Source organism: Loxodonta africana, chromosome 14 (genome assembly GCF_030014295.1).
Source record: "Loxodonta africana isolate mLoxAfr1 chromosome 14, mLoxAfr1.hap2, whole genome shotgun sequence".
In the NCBI taxonomy this organism is placed as follows: domain Eukaryota; kingdom Metazoa; phylum Chordata; class Mammalia; order Proboscidea; family Elephantidae; genus Loxodonta; species Loxodonta africana.
In genome coordinates, this window is record NC_087355.1 from 37,599,836 (window position 1) to 37,619,499 (window position 19,664).

Sequence of the window (19,664 nt, forward strand, 5' to 3'; positions counted from 1 at the left end):
CCCTCTACCCTCGTCCAACCAGCAACCACACTCTACTGATTCTTCTTCCTAAAATTTTCTCATGTTCATTCTCTCTTTTTAGCACTGGTCTCCCTGCCTTCAGTCTTGCTCCCCTCCATCCATCCATTCCTTTTTTTAATTACTTTGTTGTTGTTGTTGTTGTACTTAAGATGAAGGTTTAAAGAACAAACTAGCTTCTCATTAAACAGTACACATATGGTTTTATGACATTGGTTAACAACCACATGACACATCAACACTCTCCCTTCTTGACCTTGGGTTCCCTATTATCAGCTTTCCTGACCCCTCCTGCCTTCTAGTTCTTGCCCCTGGGCTGGCGTGCCCCTTTAGTCTCATTTTGTTTTATGGGTCTGTCTAGTCTTTGGCCGAAGGGTATAAACCTCAGGAGTGACTTCATTACTGAGCTAAAAGGGTGTCAGGGGGCCATACTTTTGGGGTTTCTCCAGTCTCTGTCAGGCTAGTAAGTCTGGTCTGTTTTTGTGAGTTAGGATTTTGGTTTAGATTTTTCTCCAGCTCTGTCCGGGACCCTCTATTATGATCCCTGTCAGAGTAGTCAGTGGTGGTAGCCAGGTACCATCTAGTTGTACTGGACTCAGTCTGGTGGAGGTTGTGGTAGATGTGGCCCACTAGTCCTTTGGACTAATCTTCCCCTGTGTCTTTAGTTTTCTGCGTTCTCCCTTGCTCCGGAAGGGGTGAGACCAGTGAGTATCTTAGATGGCCGCTCACAAGCTTTTAAGACTCCAGACATTACTCATCAAAGTAGAATATAGAGCATTTCCTTTATAAACTGTGTTATGCCAGTTGAGCTAGATGTTCCCTGAAACCATGGTTCCCACAGCCCTAAGCCCAGTAACTTGGTCCCTCAGGGAGTTTGGATGTGTCTATGGAGCTTCCATGACCTTGCATTGGACAAGTTGTGGTGGCTTCCCCAGTATTGTGTGCTGTCTTACCCTTTACCAAAGTTACCACTTATCTATTGTTTATTTAGTGTTTTTCCATCCTCACCCCTCCTTTCCCTTGTAACCATCAAAGATGGTTTCTTTTTGTGTGTAAACATTTTCATGAGTTTTTATAGTAGTGGTCTCATATAATAATTGTCCTTTTGTGATTGACTTACTTCACTCAGCATAATGCCCTCCAGATTCATCCATGTTGTGAGATGCTTCGCAGATTCATCATTGTTCTTTATTGTTAGGTAGTACCCCACTGTATGTACCATAGTTTGTTTATCCATTCATCTGTTGATGGTCACCTAGGTTGTTTCCATCTTTTTGCTATTGTGAGCAATGCTGCAATGAACATGGGTGTGCATATGTCTATTCGTGTGATGGCTTTTATTCTCTAGAATATATTCCTAGGAGTGGTATTGCTGAATCATATGGTATTTCTATTTCTAGCTTTCTAAGGAAATGCCATATCATTTTCCAAAATGGCTGTACCATTTTGCATTCCCACCAGCAGCACATAAGAGTTCCAATCTCCCCACAGCCTCTCCAACATTTATTATTTCCTGTTTTTTTGATTCATGCCAGTGATGCTGGGGTAAGATGCCCCTCCATCCATTCTACAATGGCAGCCAGAGTGATCTTTCTAAATAAGGTCATTTAATGAACTCCATTTACATTAAATCCTACAATGACTCTGCATGACTTTAAGAAAAAAATATTCAAGCTCCCTTTCGTGTTATACAAGAATCTGTTTTCTCTCTCTCACTCTCTTCCTGCAGGATCCCACAGCCATGCTGTTACTGCAGTTCCTGAAACGCATCACAGAGTCTCACCTTGATGTCTTTGCCATGCTGTTCCTAGTGCTTAGAGCATATGTTTTCCTTTCTGTGGGAGCGGAGAGGTGCAGATAACTCCAACTCATTCATCAAGACTCTGCTCAGGAGTCCTCTCCTCACATTGTTTTCTCTGAGCCCCATAGCACCCTGGGCTCACTTGTCTTATGACTCACATCACAAAATCTCAACATATGTCTTTTGTCTGTCTGTCCTTCTTAGTTAGAACTACTTAAGAGGGTAAGATCCATGTCTTTGTCCTCTGTTTCTCTGGTGGCTAACACAGTGTCTAACATGTAGCAGGTGCTCAGTAAATGTATGATAAGTGATAAAGGAATAGGGAGGCATTTGTGAAAGAATTAACACTAATATTGTACCTAGATTCCTATGTTTCAGTTACTGGTAGGGAGCGATTTTCTATAGTATTTATTAGTTGACCAAAGTATTAGAACCTCAACACATGGAAGCAGCATCTTCTAGCAGTCGTCAAGGCTGTCCAAGGTCAGAAGTTTTTAGTATTGCAAACTTCCCAATTCCTCCTTTCCCTGCTTTTTTTTTTCCTGTAACTTTAACCCATGTACACATAATAAATTTTACGGAAATATATTAGAAAAAATATCAGATGTGCTCATTTAATGATTTACTGTGAAACAAAATGGCTGAGCCACAGGTAGACTAGATACAGGTCTAAGTTGATAGCCTTATAAGTCATGTATCAAGCTTGAGTAAAATCAGTCAGCTCCTTCAGAGATTATAGGGGACCAACAGACACATGTCAAGTGCTAAGCAGTTAAGTTAAAAGATTACCCCTCCCCCCACCTAGGGAGAATAATTTTAGCACATTTGTCCCTTTACTTTCAGTGTTGTCTATAATCTTACTATTGAATAAATGTAAATGATACTAAAACTTGCTAGATTAAGTGAAATCCCACTTCTTTGGAGCACTAAATAAATTAGGCGTCATTAGCCATGAGGATCACAAGCTTACCGGTAACAATTAGGCACTTATTTTTCAAATGTCATCCCATTTTATTCCTGCTCTCTTTTTTAAGCCTCATCGTTGTGCAGGCAACACTTCATCAGGGGAATCTTACTTTAGGAAGGATATGCTAATTACACCTAAATGCTTTTCCAACAGAAGCTCTACCCAGGTATTATATTCACTTATTATTCACCTCTTCTGATACACAATCCATAGGAACTCCTTAATTTTTGCAAAGAACAGATGGAAGTGTTTCCAAGATAATACAGTGGTCTGGAACGGTATAAGATACATTCTGACAGGAAGGTCAATGCTATCAACAGATCAACTGTAATACATATTAAATAATTATTCCAAGAAAAGGATTCATTGAACCAAGATTGACAGTCATTTATTCCTTCACGCATTCCTTGATTATCTACTGTCTGAATTTCTAGAATAGGTGAGAAAATGAATCAAGTGCTGTATCTACTCTCAAGAAACTTAATATCTGGTAAGAAATATAGCTACATATAAACCAGGAGACAAAAGAGAGAAGTTAATCATTGTATGAACATTCATTTAACAATTTACTGATTATTTTCTAGAGCCGGACTCTGGGCTAAGGAGTACACACTGTCTCATTTAATCATCACAATAGGGTTATAAGCTGGGTACTTCGATTCCCATCTTAATTTCAGAGATGGACTTCGATCCTGAGCTCTTTGTTTCTACTACATCATAATTAGCCTAAATATTACTCAGTGAAACCATATATCGGCAGTATGAATAAAATGTATAGAGCACAGAGAATGGAATGGTTAATTGTCTTCAGGTCAGTTCATAAACAGCTAAGGGGATGAAGTGCTGAAAGCAGTAACTATAATGGAAGGCCTGAGTGCCAGGAGATGGCACTGAGCATTTGTTTCCATGGATCCTTATTACTGGTAAGTTTAGCAAAGAATTGTGGGTGTGAACATCTCATGTCTAAATAAACCCCACTTTCATTTCCAATTCTATTTCTCCTGTCTATAGAGGAATTTACTGGTCCTTGGTTCAAAAGTGCACTCTCTGTTTATGGAGCCTGGGTGGCGCAGTGGTTAAAGCAATCAACTGCTAACCAAAAGGTCAGCCTTTCAAAATTAGCAGCGGCTCCATGGGAGAAAGATGTGGCAGTCTGCTTCTGTTGAGATTTAAAGCCTCGGAAGCCCTGTGGGATCTCTGTGAGTTGGAATGGACTCAATGGCAGTGGGTTTGGGGTTTGGTTTATGTAGCACCATGTTCAGAGGAAAGGTGATGTAAATAAATACTGTAGAAAACTTGTAAACCTTACTGATTCACTCTATTATGGCTCTTAGCACCCCAATTGGAATAATATGGTATCTTTTACTTGTCTATCTTCCTTCAGTACCTTTGAGATTTGATCTTTCCATCATCCAGCCCTGGCAACTATAGGTATTTAATAAATGTTTGCTGAATAAACGAATGAAAACTTGGTGGTACACACCAAAGATAGCATGGATAGCCAAATGTAGTGAGACCTTTGAGTTGAGTACTCAACTTGTATAATCTTCTTACCAAATGTAATCACGTTTAAAGGCTGAAACAACGTACTTTAAATTAAAGAAACCGTTAAGCTTCATTTGAACAAACAAAGCAATTAGTTCCTGCTCTGTATTTGTAGCTCGTGATAATGAATTTTAAATAGAGCCACTGAGTGTGTTTTTACTGGTTATTTTTCTTCATTGTAACACTCCATTGTGTGCAAAGGCCTCTTAGAAAATTGAAAATAAAAGTCTCCCCTTACCGATTTTGTCATTTTCCATTTGTCAAACATTGATTTTCTCCCCTCTTGTGCATCTAATAGAGGTTGGAATTAGTGCTCTTTTTTTTTTGTTGTTGTTTACTTCTTATTTGTACACCATCATCATCATTCATCAAGCTGCCAGCGAGCTCAGGGGATAGCACTGGTGAGTTAATGAATGCTCTCAAGTCCACACAGGAATTTTTTGAATGGATTTTTACCATAGCTTTGTCTCTTATAAAATTTCTTTCTAGGAGGGATTTCAAATACAGAGGGCTCTTCCCAGCAAATGGAAACCCTAGTGGTATAGTGGTTAAGAGCGACGGCTGCTAACCAAAAGGTTGGCAGTTCAAATCCACCAGGCACTCCTTGGAAACCCTATGGGGCAGTTCTACTCTGTCCTGTAGGGTCACTATGAGTCAAAATTGACTTCATGGCAATGGGTTTGGTTTTCCCAGCAAATATATTTTTAAAAGAAAAAACAACTGAAACTGCTGATTTCCAGATTTTTGATAATCTAAAAATATTCTAAAGAAAATATTCAGGAGATTAAGGAACCTACCTTTCTTATCCAAAAATATACATAAACTTAAGGTACCATACACTTGGCCACTTGGCTTTGCTACTGTAACAGTAGAGTTCATGTTCTGTGCAGCCCCTGCTGGGTCTTGTCAGGACAATGTCACAGTGGACATCTGTTGGACAGGAAGCATCCTTCTAGTTGGCTGGGGAAAGGGCAGGGGGTACAGACTACATTTGGGTATTGTGAAATATATTCTTTTGTTTCTGTCCTTGATTGATTGGATTAGCTATGAAATTCCCTTGACACAGAAAACAGTTTTTTTTTAAGGGCAAGAATGCTAGTGGTTTCTGAGGTAGGCTATTGCATTTGATCATGAGAAATGTGACGAATCTGGAAAGTGGAGAATGAAAACAAGAGAGACCAGTAGAAACTGTATAGTTAAAAAACCAAACAAAGCCATGGTGGTGTTCTATGTGTTTGTGATTTGTACACGGTTGCAGGCCATGCGGCTTTCTCTCTATAGGTTGGCTGTCTTGATGGGTTGTGATGGTTTACTGTTCTCTCATTCTCTTACAGCACTATCTGATAGTACTTTTTGCAATAATGGAAATCTTCCATGTTGTCCAGCATAGTGGCCACTAGTCACGTGTGGTTGTTTAGCACTGGAAATATGGATAGTGTCATGGATTGAATTTTGTCCCCTCCAAATATGTGTCAACTTGTTTAGGCCTTGATTCCCCGTATTTTGTGGTTGTCCTCCATTTTATGATTGTAATTTTATGTTAAGAGGATGAGGGTGGGATTGTAACACCACCTTTACTCAGATCACCTCCCTGATCCAAGGTAAAGGGAGTTTCCCTGGGTGTTGCCTGAACCACCTTTTATCTCTCAAGAGATAAAAAGGAAAGGGAAGCAAGCAGAGAGTTGGGGACCTGATACCACCAAGAAAGCAGCACCAGGGGCAGAGCGTGTCCTTTGGACACAGGATCCCTGTGCCTGAGAAGCTCCTCAACCAGAGAAAGACCTTCCACCAGAGCCAACAGAGACAGAAAGCCTTCCCCTGGAGCTGATGCCCTGAATTTGGACTTATAACCTATTAGACTGTGAGAGAAAAAATTTCTCTTTGTTAAAGCCATCCGCTTGTGTTATTTCTGTCATAACAGCACTGGATGACTAAAACAGACAGTATGACTGAGGCACTTGAGGGTTTTTTTTTTTAAGTTACTTAATTTATTTAATTAAAATTTAAATTTGGGCACATGTGGCTAGTTGCCACTATATTGGACAGTGCAGAGTCTATACTGACCAGAAGATTTATGACACCTTTTCTCTTCTTTTTAAGCCAGGTTTTCCCAAAGTTTTCAAGTCTAACAGCCTGGACTTGATTTCTGTGCTATGTGTAGGCACAGTGCTTGGTGCTGAATATAGAAGGACAAATAAGGTACAGCCTGTGCCCCACAAAACTTACAGCCTTGTGCTTTCTCACAACACCAGGCTGCCACTTGAGAAGACTGAGTAGACTCTAATGAGTGAAATAATACCTGCCTTATTTACAAAATATTGAGGGGAATGACAGACTGTAGTGTGTAGGGAAATAACTGCCTCATAGACTGAGGTTTGATTACTACAAGAATACCCATTAAGTCCTTTTTTTGCATTGATAAAACAGATATTATTTATTTAAACTATGCGTATGGTTTTAACATTTCAGACTTGGCATTATCTTTGTATCCTCAAGTATCGTCAAATTCGGAAACACTCACCAACTGAACCAGCATAGTGTAGTTGTTATGAGCGTAGGTTTTGGAGTCAGACAGACCTGGGTTTGAATCTTGATTCTGCTACTTTTCTAGCTTTGTGCCTTGGGAAAATCAGTTTTCCTTCCCCCTCCAAATCTCAATTTCCTCGTCTGTAAATGGGGGCTAGTAAGAATAAATTCCTCAGGTTGTTGTTGTTGTTAGTTGCAATCTAGTCATGGCAACCCCATGTATACAGAGCAGAACTGCTCCGTAAGGTTTTCATGGCTGTGATCTTTCAGAAGCAAATCACTAGGACTGTCTTCTGAGGCACCTCTGGGTGTGTTTGAGCTGCCAGTCTTTTGGTTAGCAGTCTAGCACTTAACCATTTGTACCACTAAGGACTCCATATTCCTCAATTCCTCATAGTGTGGTTGGAAGGATTAAATTAACTAGTATAAGAATGATTCCCCCCTACCCTGGAGTCAATTCTGACTCCTAGCTACCCTGTAGGACAGAGTAGAACTGCCTCATAGGGTTTCCAAGGCAGTAATCTTTACAGAAGCCGACTGCCACACCTTTCTTCCATGGAGTAGCTGCGGGGTTCAAACCACTGACCTTTCAGTTAAAAGCTGAGCACTTAACCACTGCGCCACCATGGCTCCTTAAGAATGATAGCTTAATACACACTTACTATGCTCCAAGTGGAAACCCTGGTGGAGTAGTTGTTAAGTGTTACAGCTGCTAACCAAAAGGTCAGCAGCTTGAATCCACCAGGTGCTCCTTGGAAACTCTATGGGGCAGTTCTACTCTGTCCTGTAGGGTTGCTATGAGTCGGAATTGACTTGACGGCAATGCTTTTTTTTTTTTTTTTTTTTTTAAATCTCCAAGTAACCCTGGTGGCACAGTGGTTAAGTGCTCGGCTGCCAACCAAAAAGTTGGTGGTTTGAGCTTACTAGCTGCTCAGTGAGACAAAGATGTGGCAGTCTGCATCTGTAAAGATTATAGCCTTGGAAATCCTATGGGGCCATTCTACTCTGTCCTATAGGGTCGCTGTGAGATGGAGTTGACTTGACAATTTTTTTTTTTTTTTTTACTATGCTGCAGACAGTTATAGGAACTTTACATGAGCCAACTCATTTAACATTATGAGGAAGGTACTATTGTTATTCCCATTTTAAAGATGAGGAAACTAAGGCACAGCGAGATGCAGTATTCCCAGCATATAGTGAGCACTCAGTGTGTTGTTAGTATTATTATTACTAATTTCCTGTGGTTAAAGACCTGTAGATACAGAGGCAGCCAGTGAAACATGAAGCAAAACAATTTTGGGAGTATTTTTTTTGTAGTCCAACCTAATATTATTCATTTGTCAATTTCTACTTCTCCCCAGCCCTACTTACTATTATTTCTCCTCCTCTTATAAACTGGAGCCTGGGCTGGACTAATAGCATGTCACAAAAGTAGATGATATCACATACGATGTCTGTAATAAACCAGTAGTGCACGTTGTCCGGTGTCTGATATGGAAAGACTAGGCGCAGTGGGATAAGCCAGCAGTTCCAGTTATAGGCAATGGTGACAAGCAGGAGCCACAGGAGATAGAATCGATCTAGAAAAACAGCAACTGTAGTCATCTAAGCGGCAAGTAACAAACATTACAAGAATTCTCTTGCTTACTTTGACAAAGTTGGGGCACTACCTTGTGGAAATAAGCAAAATGCTACAAGATGTTCTGTTAAATGCTCAGCACACTGTTGCCTTTGGAGCAGTGGCCCTGGGCTCTAAAAGGGATGGTAAGTGATCTTCTCAACTTGTCTAATGCTGGACAGCATCCTTTCTGTCTCCTAGAAGGGGCCTAACTGTGTCTGTTCCCAAAGGCCACTGCACTATTTAAGTCAGCAAAGGGTAAACACAGGAAAAGTCAGAGGCTAGCCGTTCAGGCATAATTGCAGCAACTGGTCTGTTGTTTATCAGCAGTTAAGCTGCAGGATCTTCCAGAGCCAGTGGGAGAAGGGTCCCATTTTGCCTGAAGGGAAGAGCTCCATGGAAATGGCACTGAGGCTGGGAGGGCAGAAAATCAGGTAATTACGTAATGCCTGCCCCTTCACTCTGCCTTCCTGTGCCCAAGGGAGGCTGCAGGAGGGATTTGTTGAATTAGAATCAACAGTGTGAATCCCCAGGAGAAGATAGACATTATATGTTATGGAATATATGCATATATTTTAATATATAAATTTTTTTGGTGTCAGCGTTATTGCTGAGTGCTTTGATGCCTTTTTTTAAAAGGTAATTAATGGTAGGACAGGCCCTGGGACTGCCTTTTAAAAACAGACGGTAGCATTTTATCTCTTGTGCCCATTCGAGAGGGGCAAATGATCCTTTGCATATTATGTAAATTCTGCTTTCCAGGTAGATTTAGAATGTGGTCTGGGCAAATGGCAGCCACCTGGGATGCTGGTTCTTGGTGTCAGCCGGTCCTTCCACTGGGATAGTCCCCCCTTTGATGGTACCTGTGTATGAATCTACGCTTCTTGAAAGTCTGATTTGCTTTAGGTAATCTGTCAGAGGCAACTTCCGGAATTTACAACGCAACGCGCCGTAGTAATGTTCTTCGTTTGGCTGAGCGTCGCTTGCTTGTGTTGATGGTATAGCTGTGGGCTTTGCTTCATAGGAAAGAAGAGACGAAAAACTTTTTAAGAGGTGAGATATCATTGATTATGCATTGTCTTTGATTTAAAAAGTTCTACTCAGTATTTTATCAAGGTTATGTGCCTGATGCTGAGTTGGAAGCTGTCATTGACTATGGAGAGGGTCAAGGCCATAAACTTCACTCTTAGGAGCAAAGAATTCTTGTGTTCTTCTCTAAAATATATTTCAAAGCCCCGAAATAGCTTCCAAAGCATCCATTCAACAATAGAACCATGCTGAAAATGGGAACAGACTTGTTTACAATGTGCGATCAGATGATCTGTCTCTGTCCTGCTGATCTAGTTTCATCCCGTTTTATTTAGTTCACATCTCTTCCATAGGCTACCATCATATAAGGATCAAGTTAGCTTAAGGAGCAGAAACCTTGGATTTCTTCAAGTCAGAGCCTTCGAGAAAATTTTCCTCTCAGTACAGGCGGATAAGACAAAATCTTCATGACACTTAAAATTGTTACATTTATGAAAACATTCCGAAGACACTGGAAATACACAGCAGGTTTCAAGCTCACATTATTGAAGTATCACAAAGGAGTTACAAACGGGGCATTTTAAATACAAGCTTGATTCTCATGTATTTCGGAACATAATTGAAGTCAGTGCTTTGGGCTTACACTGAACAGAAACATTAGAAGGTACAGTGTTCCATAGGTTTTAGTTTCTTGCTTTAGCCTCACACATAATCTTTACGTTATGGGTAAATAAAGCTTAGAATTTTCTTCCCAGTATATCTTTATCAAATTTTAATGACTCTCTATGATTTATTTTAGCTACTTCCTTTTGCAAAGGAATTTTTATACAATACATAGTTTATTTTGCAAATCCCACTCCCTACACATAGCATTATAAGGAAACTTTCAACTCCATTCCATGTAAACAACAATTTGATTTTTATTTATCTATTTTATTATTAAACAACCAAACTTTCTTCTATTCTTTTTCTGTACATTTATAAATATTTTACATAAACATAATCATAGCATATATTACTTTTGTGCTCTACTTTTGTACTTATTATTTCATAAATACACTTCTGCAATTATTAGGGGGAGCCCTGGCGGCACAAGGGTTGAGAGCTCAGGCTGCTAACCAAAACGTCGGCAGTTCAAATCCACCAGTGGCTCCTTGGAAACCCCATGGGGCAGTTCTACTCTGTCTTATACGGTTGCTATTACTATTAGGGAGGTTAACAATTGTTCCTCCTCTTACGTGACCAGTCTTGAGGTCCTCCATGGCTCATTTGTATACTCAGGTAGGATCCTTGTATTTTTATATAAGCTCTTTATGTAGAGGTTCAGCAAAAACAAGGAAAGCCTGCAATGAGATGTATTGACACAATAGCAGCAACAATGGACTCAAACATATCAACAATCATGAGGATGGCACAGGACTGGCAATGTTTAGTTGTTATACATAAGGTCACCATGTGTTGGAGACAACTTGAGAGCAACTAACAACAACCAGCTATATGTTATGAGTATTCTCAGGGGCAGATTAACCAGTAACCATGGTATGCGCTGGTTTGCATTGAGCAAGGTACCCATGGGCTTATTGTGTTTACTTGCTAATCTGTGGTAAGCAATTTCACATGGGTTTCACCACATCATTGTTATGGTGGAGGACAGATGAAATTGTGCACTGCAGGTTGATAGGAAGGCACAAGTGGACCCGTGCATACCTTGCTTATTGGGTAATCCGACCGTGGGAATTCTTAATATTTTACAATAAAACTTGTTATAGCAGATATTGTTGCTGCTCCATGCATATACCCCAGTCCACCCCAAGGTGCTGCAGAGGGCTCCCTGTGCCTCTCTGTCAGAGGGTTTTCTCCAACTGCTGGAGCAGCCTTGCCTGAAGTGCTGAGGAGTTAAAATGACCTATGCTATTGATACCCCTGCTTCCTCCATTTTTTGGGGGATAATTCTTATGTATAATCCACACAGTTTTTTCAGTCAGATCAAGCCCTGGTTGCCCACAGCATTAACCCTCTCACAACACACCTTTTATTAGCTTAACTCCTTCCTCTGTCTTTCCCACATTCACTGCCCTTCCTGGATCACTCTCAAAATAAACTAAAGTTGCCGTGGAGTTGATTCTAACTCATGGCAACCCCATGTGTTACAAAGTAGAGCCATGCTCCATAGGGTTTTCTTAGCGGTAATCTCAACAGTGGGTGGGTGCAAACCACCAATCTTTCAGTTAGCTGCTGAGCACAAACTTTTCGTGTCACCCAACCAAAACCAAATCAAACCCATTGCTGTTGAGTCGATTACATCTCATAGTGACCCTATAGGACAGAGTAGAACTGCCCTATAGAGTTTCAAAGACGTGGCTGGTGAATTTGAACTGTCAACATTTTGGACTCAGGGACTTCAAAATAAACTGTACCTAAATCATTGTTTTGGAGTCTGCTTTTGGGAAAACCCAAACTAAGACAATTTTAAAGTACAAATTCTCTCATAACTCCCTTTTTCCCAGTACTTTGAGGTACAATGCTTACCAGCTTGGGGGCTGCCTTCGGGTGAGGATATATCTCCCTCTGCCAACTTTTTCTTGTAGAGCGCTGTTCTTTGACGCATCCTTTCCACTAGGTTGTGTAGCTGCGCATCGGCATACTCATTTATAACCGGAGCTCTGAGTGGTTTGCTCTTTGGACTAAATGAGACAACAAAAATGGCAACAGACAAGGGCTCATGAAGAGATATGTAAAGGAGAGAGATTAAGTTTTTTCACTTTCCTTTTATACCCAAGGTTATTAACTGCTCTTTAATGTGATTGAATAGAACAATTCAGATATTAAGTTTGATGAAAATAAGGCTGGTAGAATATAGATTTCACTTTGAAAAATGAGCAAATGGCCATTTTTGACCATATTGGATCTTGGTGTCTGTGACTCTGCCATTAAATTGTATCACTAGAAGAAAAAAACTATAGTTGGTATGGTAGGCAGAATTCTGATGGTCCCCAAGATTTCCTGCCACTTGGTGTACGCGCCCTGTGTAATCCTGGGGACTATGAATACATAGATCAAGAGGCAGTTGTTTGGACAGAACAAGGGGATACTGATTGGTTTGAAATCAGGAAAGGTGTGCATCAGGGTTGTATTCTTTCACCATACCTATTCAATCTGTATGCTGAGCAAAAATCAGAGAAGCTGGACTATATGAAGAAGAACGGGGTATCAGGATTGGAGGAAAACTCATTAACAACCTGCTTTATGCAGATGATACAACCTTGCTTGCTGAAAGTGAAGAGGACCTGAAGCACTTACTAATGAAGATCAAAGACCACAGCCTTCAGTATGGACTGCACCTGAACATAAAGAAAACAAAAATCCTCACAACAGACCAATGAGCAACATCATGATAAATGGAGAAAAGATTGAAGTTGTCAAGAATTTCATTTTACTTGGATCTACAATCAACAGCCATGGAAGCAGCAGTCAAGAAATCAAAAGACACATTGCATTGGGCAAATCTGCTGCAAAGGACCTCTTCAAAGTGTTGAAGAGCAAAGATGTCACCTTGAAGACTAAGGTGTGCCTGACCCAAGCCATGGCATTTTCAATCGCATCATATGCATGTGAAAGCTGGACAATGAATAGGGAAAACCGAAGAAGAATTGACACCTTTGAATTGTGGTGTTGGTGAAGAATATTGAATATACCATGGACTGCCAAAAGAACAAACAAATCTTAGAAGAAGTACAACTAGAATGCTTCTTAGAAGCAAGGATGGCGAGACTACGTCTTACATACTTTGGACATGTTGTCAGGAGGAATCAGTCCCTGGAGAAGGACATCATGCTTGGCAGAGTACAGGGTCAGCGGCAAAGAGGAAGACTCTCAACGAGGTGGATTTACACAGTGGCTGCAACCATGAGCTCAAGCGTAACAACAATTGTAAGGATGGCGCAGGACCAGGCAGTGTTTTGTTCTGTTGTGCATAGGGTCGCTGTGAGTCGGAACCAACTCGACGGCACGTAACGACAACAACAACGTGAATATGATGGATTTCATTCTCGTATTGCTGTTGTTAGCCACTGTTGAGTTGCCCCGACTCATGATGGGTTCACGCACAACAGAATGGAATCTGCCCAATCCTGTACCATCCCCATGATCAGTTGGGGATTGGACTGTTATGACCCACAGGCTGATTTTTGGAAGTAGATTGCCGGGTCTTTCTTCCTAGTCTGCCTTAGCTTGGAAGCTCTGCTGAAACCTGTTCAGCACCATAACAACACTCAGACCTCCACTGAAAGACAGGTGGTGGCTGTGGTTGAGCTGCATTGGCCAGGAATGGAATCTGGATCTCCCGTATAAATGAATGGCAGAAATTCTACCACTGAACACCACCGCCCTTTACTCCTATAGTTAGTTTTATCCTGTGGCACAGCTAACTTTTGGATAAGGAGATTTTCCAGGTAGGTCTGATCTAATCACACGAGCCTTTTAAAAGGAGAGATTGGCTCCAGCAGGTGACAGAGGAGGATGTCAGAGATTTGAAGCCCAAGGGGGTTTGACTCGAGAGATATTCTCCGTTGCCAGCTTCGAAGAAGAAGGGGACCATATGATAAGAACTGCATGAAGCCTGTAGGAGCTGAGAGTAACCGTTAGCTGACAACTAGCAAGGAAACAAAGACCTCAGTCCTACAGTCACAAGGAACCGAATCCTGCCAGTAATATGAATGAGCTTGGAAGTGTTTTCTTCCCCAGAGCCTCCAGATAAGTGCCCAGCCTGGCTTACACCTCGATTTTGGCCTTTTGAGACCTCAAACAGAGAACCCAGTTTAGCCCAATCTACAGAATTGTGAGTTAATAAATGAACGTTGTCGTAAACTGTTAATTTGTGGTAATTTGTTCCACAGCAACAGAAAATGAATACGACTTGTGTGCTTTAACAGACTTGACTTTTTAGAAAACTTACACAAACATACTTGTTCAGAGTATAGGGTTAACCCTAGTATATTTCCTAAAGCTCTGAGTTTTTTCACAGGTTTTCATCGCAGCTCTCACCCTCTGCCTTCCCATTTGAGGGTGGACCCTAGGTATTCACAGGCCATGTAGCCTCTACCCCGCCCATCTCCTCATGTTCATGGTTGACCCTTCCATCTGACTTCCAAACTGGAGTCCATGAAGTTTACATTGGAACTGGGCAAACAGTGAATCCCATTTAAAGGGAACCCTAGTATGAGCCCCTTTCATTCACCCCACATGAATGTATCACATCTGTAATGGTTTTCAGATTCCCAGATCATTGTTGTCTTTCTCTCTTCCCTTCTTATAATCATTGTATACTTCATATCTCTTTCAAAGACCAAAGGTCCTGCCTCGGCACCAAGATTCTTCAGGTGTGCCACAGTAAGACCTTTACCAGCATACTGGAGAATGGTGAAGACTCAGCTTCAGTGGATGAAAATGTAATACCTTAAAGAGTGCGGAAATAGGTAGACGCTAGGTCCACAAAATCAGGAAAATGTTTTTATGATTAGGAAATGTTTTCATATTTATCATTTCACTGATTACTTCTTGAAATATTAGTATGTCTATTTTATTCATCCATCAGACAATTATTAAGTTTCTAATTTAGGCACTAAGAGTAAAAAGATGAGTTAGAGACTATCCCCATGAATGTTCATAGTTTATTGAGGGAGGCAAGGATTTAAATAAATAACCAACAAAAATCAATAAAGATATATACAAAGTGCTATTCCCAGACTGAGCTTGGCCCGGAGTACCAAAAAGAGGCTTCATAGAGGAAGTACTTTAAGTCTGAAAGTGTTAGCAGGCCCTTAACAGAAGTGGAAGAAGGGCCTTTCAGGTCTCGAAAGCAACATATTACAGGTGTGAAAGAACATGATGTATTCAGGGAATAGCAAGGATTTTGGTATGAATGAAATAGAGTGTGTGCACGGAGGGTGCCAGGTAGTGGAAGTGGGTCTGGAAAGGTGATCGGGGCTAGGTCGTGATGGGTCCTATACGACATGCTGAGGCGTTTGAACACTGACCTGTAGGCTAGAGGAGCCCATGCAGAGAATTAAGCAAATGGAGGATATGAGTGGATAGAGTTATGTTTTGGAGAGGCAGTGATGGTGGGAGGATGGGTTAAAGAGGAAGTACTGCGAAGCCTGGAGACAAGGAAAGAAGGTATTCTAATAGGTTAGGTTTAAGCTGATGAAGGAAATAAAGAGGGATTAAAAAAAAATTTTACAGCCAGAACTCACAGTATTTGGTGCCCTTTCTGTAACTTTAGGATAAATTCAAATAGAGAATCAAAAGAATACTTCTTAACTTTCTATCAGAAGAAACTAGATTTATGAAGATGCCATTAATATAAATAGGAATTCAAGAAGCAGATATTACTATGTGGTGGGTACATGAAAAAAAAGAGTTCTTTTTTGTGTGTGTTCAATTCATGGTGTTTTATAAGACCTTTTTTTTTTGTGTAAGAGGACCTTGTTTGTGATACACAGGAGAAATTCAGAAATACAGTTCTGGTGCTAGGATCTTGGTGGTCGTCAGCATATATGGGATATTTGAAGTGATGTATGTGGATGACACCATCACAGAGTGTGAAGTTTTGAAAATGAAGACCTCTGTCTTATCTTTATAGTCCACAAAGCCTAGGAACAGGTACATTTCTAATAAATGCTTATTGAATAAATAGGCCCACTAGTGCTAACCTTTTGTTTGGCCTTATTTGATGGCCTCAATGCTCTTTAAAATCTATAAGAAGTAATGTTGAGGGTTATTGAATCATTAACAACAAGTCAGGATATTTGAGTTGTCAATAATGGGTAATTTAAGTCCTAAGGGCATATTTTTTCTTTTCCTAAATTGTCTATAAGCCATAATTGACCATAAAATTGCCACTTAATCACACCAGTTTTTGCTGTGAAAACCCACCTCATGGTTAAAATGCTGGAAATCATATTAGAAAGCATACAAACATTTCAAATACATATATACATACATATATTTATATATTTAACACTATGAAATTTATTTTTATATTTGCTAAATATTAATATGTTAGTCTATTTCATCTTTTTTTCCCCCACCTTCTTTTCAAGAGTAAGCCTTGCCCTTCTCCCCAGCCTACATATCCAGAAGCTATGGATGTATTTTTTGTGAATGAACAGAACAAGGCAAATTAGATTGAATAAACATATATTTCATGAAATAAACAAAGAAAAAACTGATTGGGGATAGAATAGGGAACCAATAAATGTCCTTTGTATAAATATGATTCATTTGAGCTATATTTGATATTTCTTATTTGATAGTTCTTACTACTAATTGTATGTTTTTAAAGAATAATTCCTCATAATTCCTTGACAAAAGATTCAGTAAATAGCATAAATATTTTACAGATTTTGGTAAACAAAGGAACATAGAAAGAAGCTCTAATTGGATAGTTATCTTTTCTTAAGATGGATGAGATTTTTAAAGTTTTTTTTTAACCTATGGAAAAATAGTTTTTCAGGGAACAGCAAGTATTTTGCTATTCCTATTTTTTTTTTAAATAAAACTACAGAGAAAAAACATTTGTTAAAAAAGCAGGTGAAGAAGAATATAACTATGTTGTAGCAGTATTCCTCATTTCTTTAAATTCAATCAGAGTTATAGACAAAAAAAAAAAAAAAATCATACAATGAGCATTGTCCCTTTGCTAGAAATCCCAGAGGTTTTTACACTCCAGGGCAATGAGTCATAGTAAGAATGGGATGGGTGAGAAGCAGGCCTCGCTTTTTTAAAACGGGAGATGGGCCATTTTGAAAGGGAAAGTAGTAAAGAAAAACTTGTGATTTGCAAGTGTGTACTCAGGAAGGTCAGCTTTAAGAAAGAGTACATGTATAAGACGTGGATCTGGACATCGATTCTATTACAACTGTTTATTAGGACTCTTAGAAAGTTTTGTTGTATACCCAGGGATCCATGTCCCCTAGTTTGATATTGCTGCTTTAGGACAAAGCAAAGCGATGGCTAAATTTGATGGGATAGTAGAATGGGTGGGTGGTGGTTACAGAGGAGGTGACATTTGAGTTGAAACTTGAAGGATAAATGAGACTTTGGCTGATAGTATGAATGAAAAATATTTAAGACAAAGGAAACGGGTAGAGAAAAGGTATGCTGATGACAGCCTTGTGGAGAATGTGAGATGCACTGGCTTCCAAAATAAAGAGTCAAACACCTTATCACAGAATGCCGAATAACCTATAATTTGGCTTGAAAGGTTGATTGAGTCCAATGGGAACCATTGCAGGATTTTAAGGAAAATAGGGATATCATTAGATATATGTTTCAAAAAATAATTGAAGAAAGAAAGAAAATAGTTTGTGGCAAGGAGGAAGGATGACTTGAAGAAAGGAGAAATTAAGGTCAGAATGGGTAGGTTAATATAACATGATGAAATGTTAAGTTTGGTCACTGTACTGAACTGAATAATGTCCTCCCAAAATTCATGCCTACCCAGAACCTCAGGACGTGATCTTATTTGGAAACAGCGTCATACTGGATTAGGGTGAGCCCTAAATCCAATCAAGGAGGCCATGTGAAGACACAGAGGAGACACCCAGGACACCACTTGAAAATGGAGGCAGAGATTGCAGTGATTATGTCTACAAGCCAAGGAGCAACAGAGCCTAGGAGATTGGTATGGAACAGATTCTCCCTCAGAGCTTCCAAAAGGAACCAACCTTGCCAACATCTTGATTTCAGACTTCTGTCCTTCAGAACTGTGAGAGAAAAAAATTTCTTTTGCTTTAAGTCACCCAGTTTGCCTTAATTTGTTACACAGCCCTTGGAAATTAATACAGTCAGCAAAGTAGATAATCATGATACCACAAGGGCAACTCAGATGGAGGCATATGTTGTAAGAGAAATATGAATACATTCATGTTTTTGTTATTGGGTGCCATCACGCTGATTCTCACTCATAGCGACCACCTGTAACAGAGCAGAACTGCCCCGTAGGATTTTCTTGCCTGTAATCTTTGTGGAAGCAGATCTCCAGGTCTTTCTCCCACAGAGCTGCTGGGTGGGTTTGAACTGCCAATCTTCCGGTTGGTAGCTGAGTGCTTAACTGTTGCACCACCAGGGCTCCTCACATTTATTTCAGAGTGTGTGAAGCTTGAGGTGTGGATTAAGAATCAAGGTACAGATGTACAGCAGGCAGCTGAGAAATGAGGTTTGGAGGTCAGAAGAGCAGACTGAGCTGGAGAGGTACAAACAGGAATCATCTGTCTAAAGGTGATAATGGGAAGTACACAGTGGATGAGAGTACCAGTTAGAGCCTGCATAGAACACGAAAAGATTGGGAGGCCTCAGCCTTGGAATTTGCTGACATTTAAGCAGTAGCAAAAGGAAAGGGAAGTAGCAATTAGGGAGGTAGGCATAACAGAGAAAAATGTCACAGAAATCAGGGAAGGTAAGAGTTTGAAAAAGGAGGTCAGCGGTGTCTCATGCTGCAAATGAAGTGAGTAGGATGGGGATAGAGGAGGACTTTAATTTCAGTAAGGAGGATTTTGTTGGCAACCTTTAAGAAAACTGGGCAGAGAAATGTGTGATACTATCAAATTTTGTCATCTCCCATTTGTCTTTAAGTGTTTTGTTATAAAAAAGGTACATAGAATCTGCCTTCATTCTTCAAATAATATTTTGGGTTTCATTGTTTTCCAAACTCATTTGTAAGTAGTATTTATTTCCTCTGTAAAACCTTCTTGAATAAACTTTGGCTTTGCAAACTTTACTTGCTAGATTCCTCAAAAATTTCCTGGCTTAATTCATCTTTTAAAAAATCCTAGTTGATCTAAGTCTTTTAAAACCTGCTATTTCTATCCTGTTGAGCAACAGGCAGGGATTAAGCAAAGGACATTTCATTTCAATTGGGGAATTTTTTTTTTGAGTGGGAGAGCAGGTCTTTTTAAATTTTTATAGTTAGATAATAATTAATGCTAAATTCAGAGAGCTGCCCTCAAAAGTTACATTGGAAGAAAAGAAACCCATAATTAACTTTGTATAGCGAAACATTTTTTTAACATAAATTATTTCTGAATGAAAATGATTGAAAATTGTACAATATTCTGATTTGTACCAACAGACTTGGTGACCTACAATAAAACCTACAGAGT

The 19,664-nt window shown here is 39.9% G+C and overlaps 1 protein-coding gene across 1 annotated transcript in view; it reads right to left on the bottom strand.

Moving 5' to 3' along the window:
• Positions 1-19,664, bottom strand: part of CNGB3 (cyclic nucleotide gated channel subunit beta 3) — a 173,739-nt gene that overhangs the window by 84,041 nt on the left and 70,034 nt on the right. The window contains exons 4-6 of the mRNA XM_010588386.3: positions 12,034-12,188; positions 9,339-9,491; positions 8,229-8,437 (exon numbers count right to left, since the gene is read on the bottom strand). Coding sequence (XP_010586688.2) covers positions 8,229-8,437; positions 9,339-9,491; positions 12,034-12,188 — 517 coding nt within the window. The remainder of the gene's footprint in view (positions 1-8,228; positions 8,438-9,338; positions 9,492-12,033; positions 12,189-19,664) is intronic.